Consider the following 11870-nt stretch of genomic DNA (forward strand, 5'->3'; position numbering starts at 1 on the left):
GGGGATGGTGCACTCACACCTGTGTGGCTGTGGCATGGATGCCCCCATGGGTGACGAGGGTCCAGTAGCCCCCGGTGCTGGAATAGAAGGTGCACTTCTTTGTCTCCTGGTCAATTTGCATCAGGAAGGTCTCATGATGCAGTTCTTCGTCTTGGTTGGCTGAGACGTTGACCCCTGGAGGGAGAATATGGGAAGCCCCTCGCGCCTCTCCCGGGTGGGGGGTGGGGAGCAGAGAGATGGGGAAAAGCATGCTCTTGGGAAAACCCTGAAGGCAGAGGGGGTCTCATCTAGAACCCTTTGGAGTTAAGATTTGGAAGGCACTTCTTGGAGGGTAGGAGGCAGTGCCCATGGCCGTGTGGGCACACCACAGACCCCTACATCCGGTTCCCTAAAGGTCCTTGGCCTAGCTCTTACCACAGCCCCAGGAGCCAGACCTTCTGTGCCAGCAAATTCCTTGCCTCTGCTAATCATCAGGTAATCTGCTTGCTGCTGCCCTCTCGACCCAGGACTTACACCAGCCTCTATAACTCCTAAGCCACTGGGTGGGCACAGTAGGGTCCCTCTTCTTCCCCAAGCCATGGCCCAGGGCACAGCTGGGGCCTGGGGTCCACTCCTGGGCACAGAGTAGAGGCCGATCCACTGTCCCCTCTCCAGCCCCCTTTTCACTTGTGTGGTCTCCTGGGAGTCCTGAGGGAGGGCAAGGCTGTCCAGGGCTCTGCCTGGAGTTCCTGGAAGGGAACCGGGGGCATCCATGCCCAGGGTGGGGAGCAGACGGCAGGCACTGGCATCTCTCTAGTATTTTCCCATAAACCACGCTCCTGATTCCGGTGATGTGGCAGATCACAGAGCTCGCCGAAGAGGCCGGGCTCCAGCACGTCCAGCTGGTGGAGCGGGAGGAAATGGGGGCCTGAGGGTCGGGGCCAGATCCTGTCCAGCCCCGTCCCCAGGAAGGTAGGGCGGGCACCAGGAGGGCCTATGCTGGAGAGGGTGAGACCTGCCGTCCTTCACCAGCTCCCAAGGCTGCCCCCTCCAAAGCCGCCCAGATAGGGATCTGTCTCCCTTCTTGCACGAATGCCTGCCATCCTGGCCGTCCCATCGGCGGCACTGAACTAGGTGAGCACCCGATGCTTCGGGCATGTGATCAGCAGTTAACTCAGACAACAAAGACAGTCTGCCCGATGCCCGTGGGTGCCGGGGCCTTGACTGGGATGGCTTGTGGAGAAGGTGACACTGAAACAGACCAAGGAGGTGGGAGACCCGTCCCCGCGGGTGCTGAGGGCAGAAGGAGGAGAGGGCTCCTGAGTCAGGCTGCACACCTGCACCGCGGCCCCGCGGAGGCCGACCGCACTGGCATCCCCAGCATCGCCCCTCACACCCCCTCCAGACAGACTGTGGCCAAGGGGTTTCCAACTCACACAGCTGTCTGCTGGAATAGCAGAGCTGTCTTGTGACCACGAGGCCACCAGCCCGAGGTCAGAGCTGTGCCCCGTGAGCAGCTCCACAAGGAGGAGTGAAGGGTTTGAGGATGCCCGAGCCGGCGATGGTGTCCTCCCTGGGACCCCACCACCCCGTGCCTCCAGACTTCCGTTTATATGAGGTGACGTCCTCATGGCTTGAGCCCCTGGGGACCGTTCTGTGAGCTCCACTGTGCCATCGAGGGCCAGCCAGGGTGCTCCCAGACACCCCATGCAGAAGAAGACAGGTTTGGGGGCTGCCTGGCCAGCAAAATTATTGGGATCAAGGCACCGGCACTCGGCAGAACCCGCAGCTCCAGCTGCCTCCTCTCCCGGACTGACAGGCCACGTCCTGCTTCCTCAACCACTCACTGGCCAGTCAACACTGAACATCTGGGGGGCAGGCCCCATGCCCCAGGGCTATTGCAAAGGAAGCGAGCAGGCGAACATGGGGTCCCTCTGGCCTCTACAGGGGAAGGCAGATCCCGTCCTTAGTAGGGGATGCCCCCGTGACAGAGACAGTCAGATGCAGGGGGTCCAGGGAAGCAAGAAGAGTCCATACGGCGCCGTCCCTCACCATCCCACCAGTAGAAGAGAAGGGGGGCAGCCCAGCATGGGCAGGACCTGCCCTCCTGCCCCTCACGGCCGCGGGCCTGGGCACCGCCGTCCTGCGTTGCGCGGCTGTCCAGCGCACCGTGGGCCCAGGGGTCCTGAGAAGGAACCCCGCCTCCTGACTCTGAAGCCAGCAGCCCTCCGCCGGGACCGCCACGCGTGGCCCAAGGCCCACCCACCTGCACCGTGTGCTGCCACCCACTGGCCACCACCCACGAGGGCACGATGATGCCACGACCCCAGGCGGGCCCCCGCACCGCGGTCGGCGTGGCCGGCCTGCCGCGCCCACGTTACCTTGCCGCACGGACACGTAGCGGTGGTTGGCGGCCACCAGCACCACCTGTGGGTGACTCTCCTCCAGGTCGAAGAGCTCATCCTTGCCCGGCCGCGTGCTGCGGCCTGCCCTGAGCGTGCCGGCAGGCCCCCCGGGCGCCAGGTAGCGGCCGTCACGGTCCTTGAAGGCCAGCCTGCCCGCCTTGACCCCGAGCGTGTAGCGGGCGTGGGGCTCGGGCCCCCCCACGAGGCGGCCGTCGCTGCGCAGGTAGCGGCCGTCACAGGCCTGGAGGCAGTACTGCCGGTTCTGGAAGATGAGGGTGACGAGCGCGCCCACGCCCCAGGGCGTGTCGCTGTCGGCCGTCATCTCGTCCTCCTGCGGGCACAGGTGCACGTAGCGCCGGCGGCTCACGCTCAGCAGGTGCGCCTGCGGGTGGATGGCCAGGTGGACGGTCCACAGCTCGGCCGGGGAGATGGCCGTGGCGAAGCAGGACAGCCGGTCCTCGGTGCCGCCGAAGAAGCGGCCGTGCGGCTCCGACTGCAGCGCCCAGCGCCCGTCGGGCTGTGGCAGCACCAGGAAGCGGCAGTCACGGCCCGGCCGCTCCGCCTCGCAGGCCACGCGCCCGTCCTCCTGGGCGGACAGGTAGCGGCCCAGGTGGTTGCTGCGGAGCAGCACAGCGGCGCCCTGCCCCGGGTCAGGCTCCAGCACCCACGTCTGCTTCCTCTTGAGGCTGGGTGCCGAGGCGTTGACCTTGAAGCCGAAGCTCTCGGCCGTCAGGTAGCGGTCAGCATCGTTGACGAGGCCAAACTGGATCTTCAGCACCTGGTGCAGGCCGTTGGTGGGCATCCTCAGAGCCGGCCCAGCGCCCCACGAGGGGCCTGGGAGGCTCTCTCCGCGTGCTCACGGCCCCCGAGGTCCCCCAGAGGCCCAGCCGGCGTCATGGACCCGCTGCCCTCTGACCAGCGGCTGCAGGCCCGCGGGCGGCGGAGGGCGGGCGGAGGGCGGATCAGAGCTGTGCCGGCTTAGGGACAGCGGCTGCCTTGTGTTACCCCAGCTTGGATTTCAGCCACTCGTGGACTGCCCCAGCAGCCGGAGCCCCAGGGCCTGCAGGGGTGGAGAGCTCCGCCCGCCGAGGGCTGACCACCTCCCCGTCCTCACTGGCGGCTGCCCAGGCCTACAGCCCGAGCCCCGGGCCCCGCCTCCTGGCCCCTGCGCCTCTTGGGCTGCCTCCTGGTTGTCCCCCGCGTCAGGGCCCCCAGACCCACTGCACAGACTCAGCAGCCCAGCCCAGCTCCTTCCCGATGTAGAGAAAGCTGCCTGGTGGAAAACTCAGCGAGGCCGCAACCCGATCACAGCCCTCCACCCTCAGCAGCCGCCAGATCCTCGGCCAGATCCAGTTACTGCTTCTCTGATTCCCGGGGCCAGGAGCCCGGCAAGGCCCCCCAACTCAGGCAGCCTGGAGCTGGAGTCCCATACCGTCCCCCTCGGCCACTCCTCGGCTGCAGCCTGCAGCCCTGGGCCCAACACCTCCCCCAGGGTGGCCTGGGCTAGGAACGTGACAGCCAGGGGTCATGGTGCCAGGGAGCGTCCAGGTGTGCCCAGGCGCCCCCATCCTGGCACCCGTGGCACCCCGGCCCGAGCCAGGGTCGCACTCACATCAGGCCAGGAGGCCTGGCTCTGTGGGGCCAGGAGAGGGCCCCTGGACCACCCGAAGGCCCACGCAGCGGGAAGGTGACACAAGAGCGTGAGCAGGTATCATTCTGAAGGCGGCAGGCTGTCGGACCCGGGGTCAGAGGACCAGGCCTTGGGCTGACCCCTGTGCCGTAAGCACCTCAAGGAGCCCACGAGGCTGCTTCCCCTTCCCTGGGTGAGCTAGAGTGAAGCCAACCTTGCTGCGTGGGCCTGAGACCCCTATTCTGTTGGGGTTCATGTTGCTGGGGCGACTGGCCGGACTTGCAGCATCTTTACAGGGTCTGGTCCTGGAGGGTTTGTGGGGCAGAGCCCTCTCAGCAGAGAGATGTGGCTAGCAGGCTAGGAGAGGCCGGAAGCTGGCCACCCCTGACCCCAGCACCTCCCAGGCCCAGCCACTGGGACCACCTGGCTAGACTCCCTCCCCGCTGAGCCCAGGGGGGCCGTCTTCGGGGACCCGCAAGGGGCCTGCTCAGCCGCACCCTGCCCGTCTATCTCCTGCACCTGCCTCAGGGGCTGGGAGCCAAGTAGTGAAACCAGAGCTGCCCGGCCTGGGCCTGGGCCAGCCTCGGTGCCCTCTTCCTCACTGCAGCGTGTGACCCTCAGGCTTCCCTCGGGGAATGGGCTCGGGGCCATGGGCATTTCCAGCCACAGCCTCATGGGCCCTTGATGCCGCAGGCAGCTCCGCTCCACCCCTCAGGGGTCCTTCCTCCCTTCTCTGAGCCCTGGGCAGCAGCCCTGCCAGGCACAGGGAGACACTGAGGGCCAGAGTGGGATTCTGGGAGACACACCTGGGCACCGATCCCCCTAATAGCACCGTGCACGCTGCGGGGTGGTCATTGGGGCTGGTCTAGCGCTCCCTGACAGCTAGCACTGTCCGTCTCTGCAGCCCCCACACGTTGATGGGGCACCACCTGTGTGCCCGGCTGGGCTGCGTGCCAGGCGCCCACTGGCAGGGAGATGCCGTCTGGGGTAGCATCCCCTCCCCACGGAGAATGCCCTTATAAGATCCTCCAAGTCCCAGGGGCCCAGGCCTAGCCTCGATGCCAGGCACACGTCCCTGGTTTGGGGGTACGAGCCACGATGCTGATACCTGTCTCTCGCTGGATCTCACTCTGCCACCTCCCAGGGTGGCAGGAACACCCGCGGAGCAGGTGGCTCAGTGGCGCTGCTCTGTTCCTCTGTGCACGGGGGGCCTGAGGCAGCTGGGCCCACTGTGCCCCCAACTCCCACCCAGGCTCCGGAGGAGCCCGGGATGCCCGATTGGCATGAAGGTCTCAGTAGCACGGACTGGCACTGCCAGGGTGTTCATGGGCATCCTGTGCCCAGTGGGAGGAAGCCCAGCTGCCAGGCGCTAAGTGGGCCTGGCTCCAGGCAGCCTCTCGCTGGCAGAGCCAGAAGTGGCTGTGGTCTCTCGGTTCGGGGCGGGCATGGTGTGGGGCTGCCTGGCACTGACTCACAGTGTGAGCTAAGGGGGGACCTCTCAGGCCCCAAGGGGACCCTGAGAGGTGGGCCTCCCAGCCCAGGCTTCCTTGGAGGGAGGGAGGGAGGTTGCATGGATTGCCCCCCACACCTCCCAGGACCCAAGCCCTGAGCCCAGATGCCTGCTAGGGGTCACGTCTGGATCCCCTGTAAGGCTCTGGTGCACAGTAGGTACGGGGAACATCTGGTGTGATGCACTGAGCCTCTGCAGGGAGGTGAGGCAGTGTGCATGCTGGTGCGGGCCTGCGTGTAAAGGTGCACACGGGCGGGGCAGGACAGAGGGAGCCATGGTCAGTGGCTGGACCAGCCCTGGTCCTGGAAAAGCTTCCCTGGATCCCAACCCTAACCTGCTCATGGCCACCCAGCATGACGATCAGGTTGTGTACAGCACAAGGGAATCCGTGTCAGGGGCTACTTGTGAGAGCCTGTGGTGGGGTGTGTCCTCGGCTGTGTCCTCAGGGACACACGTGTCCCCGGCCAGAGGGGTCCACACAGCCACCCACGAGGGGCACACAAGGCCGATGGCCTGTCCAGGATGCCCTCAGGGGCATCCAAAGTCACTTGACCCACTCACCTCTGCACCTGCCCTCCTGGGGGACGGGGTGTGTACCCCGTGTGTGCGCATTGCCCTGGGCCATCGTCTGCCACCACTGGACAAGGCCTGAGGACTGGTGTCAGGCTGCCTGATGCGCCCACTTCAACATACATAACTTTCCCTCCTGGGCACAGAGAGGCCATCCAGGCAAGCAGCACCCCTGGACCCCCACTTCGGGGAGTGGTCAGCCACCCATGGACCCAGCTGGCTGGAGCTGGGCCTAGAAGGCAGGGGTCACTCCAGCTCTCGGAAGCTCCCAGCAGCCAAGGGTGGGGCAGATCCTTGGCCTCCTGCCTGTTTTAGGGAGGTCCAGCCGAGGCCAGGAGCAGAGAGGGCCCTGAAGCCCCCAGCCCCCCGGCATCTACACAGGAGCTCTCAGGAAACTGTTCCTCCCCTGGGATGCTGGGGGATGGGCAGGCCTGGCCACTTGCAGGCCCCCCCCCCGCCCCCAGCCAGGCCCCCGGAGGGCAACCAGGGAAAGGACCCCCAGTTCCGCATATCTAGACTGCTGGCCTTGGATGCTGCGCCCTGCCTGGGCTCCGGCCCAGCATGCTGCGTGCTGCCATGGCGACTGGCGCGTGTACCAAGCTGGATGCCCGAGCAACACTGCTGCTGATGGCGTGAGCTGGCACGGGCCCCACGTGCGTGCCGGCTGGGGGAAGGGGTGGCTCCCCACTCGGGCTGGCCTGGCAATAGCCCAGGATGGAGAGACCCCCCCCCAGGGCCACACCTGTCCCAGACCCAGGTCCTGGCCCCCTGCTTGAGCAATGCCCGCTGTGCCCCTCCTTCCCCACAGGCCAGCGAGTCTCTGGGAATTACTCCACACAGAGGAAACCCCCAAGACCCCGCCCTGCTTTCCTGCCCCCTCGGCGCCAGGTACTGTGCCCTCCCATGGCCAGGCCACTCTGGCAGGCCCCCTTCTGGGCCTCTGCCCCTAGGGCGAGGCCAGGGCTTTCCTGCTGGCCCAGGCACTGCTGGCCCGGCCCCAAGGCCCTGATTCCCCTGCTCCCAGGCCCAGCGTCGGTTCCCGGGGCCCAGCTTGGCCAGCGCCGTGGGCCCAGCCTCCTGCATTGTTCCTGAAAACAGGCCCGGGGCTTGGCTGCCTCATGATTTTTTCATGGCGGAGCTCGGCCGCTCTGAAGTTCCACTTACATGGGCAGGCGGGGCCTGGGTTGGTTTACTGGAGGCTTGCAGGCGGTTTAGGGTGACAGGCTTCCTTCTGCAGGGCAGGAGCGAGAGGGCAGTGTTGGAATGAAGAGTGTGGGGAGGGGGCTCCGCATCTCACACAGCCCGCTCCACATGAAAATGCACCCACCCCCTCTCCCCTTCCCCACCATCTGGACCCCCCAAGACCCCTCCCTTCCCTCACCGTCCCCAGCCCCACTCCCATCCCCCATTCCCATCCCCCACCCCTCCTGAAGGCAGGGCAGCTCATGAAATACTGGTTTTGGCGGACTCCTCTCCTGCCTGGCCCGCCCCCTCGCCCTTGAAGGGAAGCTGGGGGGGGCTGGGGGGGCTGGGGGGGCAGCTCCCGCCCCGCCGTGCTGTCTGGGTAGAAAGCTGCTATAGTCTCCTGGCTCTTGTCTCTTGTAAAATCATAAAGTCCTGGGGAGGGGGTGGTTATTTCTGGAGGGGAGGGGAGGGGGGGACCAAGGCCTCTGAGCCCTGCCAGGAGTCCCAGGGCCCCAGCGAGGCTGAAAGTCCCTGAAGGGGCCCTGAAGGCAGGACGGGGCGTCTCAGCCCAGATGCCCTGCAACCAATGTGGTCATCCAACACCCAAACCCCAGGACCTTTGCATATTGCTAGAACAAGAGGGGAGCATTCACAAGAATGTCTCAGAGTAAGTCCCTGGCAGCACGGGGCTCAGAAGCAGGACCAGATCAACTCCAAGAAACTAGATGGCTATTTTACTGTCCACCTGGGCTTCAAGACACACCCGGCGCGGGCAGTTGGGAGCCCCCATCTCTGCAGGTGACTGGGGCCGCCTCTGCGCACCCCAGCCTTCCCGTGCAACCGTGCACACACGTGCACCGCAGCTGTGCGCAGGGGCGCAGCCCGTCATGACGGAACCAGACCCCTCCCACCAACCATCACAGGCACATACTAAGTACCTACTGTGTGCCTGCAACCTCGCTAGAGATCCAAAAGGAACTTCTGGGACAAAACAGGAATGGAGCGTTTCCTTGTCCTACAGCGGGAAAGGCTGTGCAAGTGCTCACCTTCCTCTGTTGGACGGCCCCCGGGGGAGGGGGTTGGGGGGGGACAGCGCCAAGCACCAGCCCGAAGCCTCGGTGCTGGTCTGCTTCCCGGGAAAACCCGCACACGCCTAGGTGCTGCTCCGAGTGGTGGGCGAGTGAGAGAGAAGCCTAGCGGATGTAGCAGGGGACGGTCCGTGACGCCTGGATGACACAGGTGGCCCCGGACTAAGTGGGGGCAACTGCTGTTGGAGATACAGAGGAGAAAGGCAGCGGCCTGTCCACGGCTGCACGTGGGCCGCCGCGCTGTCGTTCCGTAGGACGATGCCCTGTTCTCAGGAAACACGCGCTGAGATATGAAGCCTAGAGGGCGGAATGTCTGAGACCAACTCCCAAAAGGTTCAGACGTGAAAAGACAGATAAAAAGAACAATAAGGCAAGTGTGGTAAATGTTAGAAAGTTAGTAAGTTTGAAATTATCCCAAAACAAAAGGGTTAAAAACTATAATAACTGGGATAAAAAAAATCCCATTGCAGGGTCAGAAGAAGTCAAAGAAATATCCCAGAAAGCTGGGGGAGAAACAGGTCAAAGAAACAGTAACAGTATTAAAGGCCTCGTGGAAGAGATAGGACACCCCATTATCAGAAATCCCAAAGGAAAAACAAAACAAAACAAAACAGGAAAGAAACTGAAAGAAAGAATGCAAGAAATTTCCCAAGAGCTGAAGGCCGCTGTGTGCCCAGGGGCTGGAAGTGGCCAGGACAAGAAGGGACTTCACCAAAAGCACAGCCAGAAATGTCACGGCAGCAGAAAGAAAGGCCTAAAACCTCACAGAGAAACACGAAACAACCCTGGGTACTGGGCCAGAACTCCAATGATACCCATTTCCCCAAAATAGTCTAAGAAGAGACAGGGGGTCAGGCCTTCAAAATCCAAGGGCACACTTCCAGCATGGAATTCCCTCCCTCCCCAAACTACCCTCCCCAGGTAGGGTAATTCAGGTGTGCAGGTGCGCAAACCCGGAACCATACTTACAGGGCCCTGCCTCCCCTCCCCAGCTGGGTGGCCCACCAAACTCAATCCAGCCCCGTGTCAAGTGGGGCCTGGCAGGAGGCGGCCGGGGAAGGCGCTCAGCACAGCACAGTGGCAGATTCACTCCGGATGCTTATGGGGAGGGGCTGCTCCTGGGGGGGGGGGGTCCAAGCAACGATTCACTCCCACAGTCCCACGTGGACGCACCTGCTGGGGCCAACCCACCTGTCAGCCAGGGAGGCGGATTGGCCTCCGGCTGCGCAAGAGCATCATCTGTCCCTCCCCCAGAAGGACCTGAGCCCGGTCTGGCTGCCTCGGCCCTCCACCACTCCACCTTCAGGTCCACCTCTGTTCCCCCAGGGGCATTCTGTGGCTCCTACCCCACCCCAGGACATTCTGTGGCTCCCCACTGCCCTGGTGTGGCACTCCAGTGCTCACTCCCAACTTCCTGGGGTGGCTGTGCAGCTCACAGCCCTGGGACTGCCCCTGGAGAAGTGGAATCGGCTCACTGCCCCCCCCCCGCCCTCCCATCCTTGTCCCTCCCCACCCCATAGCCAGCGGGGTGAGTAAGGAGCTGGCTTTAGAGTCCGTGGCTGCAATCCTGGCTCCGCCTTTCCTGCTGTGTGACCTGGAACCTGCCTCAGCCTGGGAGCCCCCTCTCCTTCTCTCTGAATTGGTTATCAATGCCATCTGCCTGGGGGGGGGGGGCTAGCTGTGGAAATAACTGAGCCTGCCCAGGAAGCAGACTGCGTATGGCAGCTGGGACGCCCACATCTCCATCCCCTGGGCCCCAGCCCTGTGTATTCAACGGACGCACGTCAGGTCCAGGTCCCCCGGGCTTTAGGGTGGACTGAAGGTGCCTGGGCGTCAGGGTGCGCTGGCCCCGTCTGGCTGAGTCCAGGCCCTGGCCCTCCCCTCTTCCGTGGCCCGGGTGCCGACTGACCCCAATCGCACCCTCTGTCCCTGCGTCAGCACTGGCTGAGGTCAGCGGCCACTCCCATCACTCTCTGGCGGCAGTGACTCAGGGGCTGGCCGGCAGTGCCGGGCGCCTCCCCAACCCCGTCAGTGGCTGTGGGGGGGGTCCCTCCGGCACACACAGGTGCAGCCCCGACTCCTCGCCCAGCCCCGGGCGCCCGGCCCCGCTAGCGGGTCCCACCTGGCGGCCCACCTGGGCATAGCACCGGGCCCGCCTCGGAGCCGGGCGCCATCTCCCGGCCCAGGCCGTCAAGCTCGCTGCCCCTGGGGCGTGTCCCGGTGCCCAGCCGGTGCCCCACCCGGGGAGGTGCGTGCCGAGTCCCTAGGGGCCAGGGTGCCGCGCCTGCCGCACCCCACCGAGGCGGAGGAGATGGGGGTGCGATGTGGGGGAAGGGGCCCCGGTGCCGGGTCCGAAAGCAGCTAACAGAGGGAGCGCAGAAGGGCTGCGGGTGGCAGGGCCGCCATGTGGCCGGCCCTGCTCGCACCCCCGGAGACCGGGCAGATCCGGACAGGTCAGGGCGCCCCAGGTCTCCGGCCTCAGTTTGCGCCGCCTCTGGGGTAGCCTCTTCCGCGCTCGGCCGCCCACGGGTTTTCCGTCCGGGGTCACTAGCGCTGACCTCAAAGGGCGCGGGCAAAGCTAGAGCCCGGACCCAGCTCCTGCTGGGCGGGGGAAGGGGGGCGCGAGGACTTGTGGCCCGGGCACCGCCCCCTGACCAAACTGGGACACGTGGCCCCGGGCGCGGCCTGTGAGCGAGCGCCCCGAGGCCCACCCACCGGGGCTCCTCCGCGCCCCTCAGCGGCGGACCCTCGCTCCCGGGCCCGCGCCCAGCCAACGGCGGGGTGGGCGGGGCCGAGCGTAGCCACGCCCGTCCCTCGCCGGACCCGCCCCCGGAGCGCCGCGAGCCTTTCCCGGGAAGCCGGGCAGAGGTAGGAGGGCTCTGCGAAAGACCCGGTGACCCGACCGGGGCCCCGGCTCGACCCCAGCCCGGCCCTGCCTCCTCCCACTCTGCCAGGCCTCGGGACAGTGGCGGGGAGGACGGAGCGCCCAGAGCCCCGTCCTCCGCCCGTCTTCCCGCCCTGATCCGCCTCCTAGTCCTTGGAGTGGCGCCAGGCGTCCTGGGGGTGGGGACACCGGCCGCGCGGGGCCCTGACCTAGTCTAAGTGAGGAGAGCTCGGCCGGCCGGGCGCGCTCCCCAAAATCCGGGGCCCGAGCGGGAGGTACGGGGTCAGCCTGAACCTTCTCTGTGCCCCACCACCTCAGCACTGCCCCCTGCAGCCCCGAGAGCCAACCAGCGCCGGGGGAGGGAGGTGCGGGTACAGGGTCCCAGGGGGGCAGTCAGACCTTGGGGCTCCCTTCCTTCTCAGCCCAAGACACATGTCCCCCTTTTTGCTCACTGGAGTCAGTGTACGGGGACCGCAGGGCCAGCCCCTCAAGGAAGGTCCCTCCAGGGCTGGGAGCCCCTCCCTCTTCATTCCTTCTGCCTCCCTCCCTTCATGCTCTCTGCTGCCCTGTAGGTGCCGGGCTCTATTCCAGTCACAGGGGACACCAGCTTCACCATTGT

At 65.6% G+C, this 11870-nt stretch overlaps 1 protein-coding gene across 3 annotated transcripts in view; it reads right to left on the reverse strand.

Annotated features, from left to right (window-relative positions):
- The window catches only part of FSCN2 (fascin actin-bundling protein 2, retinal), a 5329-nt gene extending 1236 nt beyond the window's left edge, over window positions 1–4093 (reverse strand). For all 3 annotated transcript variants that reach the window (XM_073885930.1, XM_025859990.2, XM_025859989.2), the window contains exons 1-2: window positions 2361–4093; window positions 18–174 (exon numbers count right to left, since the gene is read on the reverse strand). In XM_073885930.1, the coding sequence (XP_073742031.1) occupies window positions 18–174; window positions 2361–3186 (983 nt within the window). In that variant the 5' untranslated portion in view covers window positions 3187–4093. The remainder of the gene's footprint in view (window positions 1–17; window positions 175–2360) is intronic.
- Window positions 4094–11870: the final 7777 nt, after the last annotated feature.

Source organism: Callorhinus ursinus, unplaced genomic scaffold (genome assembly GCF_003265705.2).
Source record: "Callorhinus ursinus isolate GAN/ISIS: 27379988/994484 unplaced genomic scaffold, GSC_fseal_2.0 scaffold68, whole genome shotgun sequence".
NCBI lineage: Eukaryota > Metazoa > Chordata > Mammalia > Carnivora > Otariidae > Callorhinus > Callorhinus ursinus.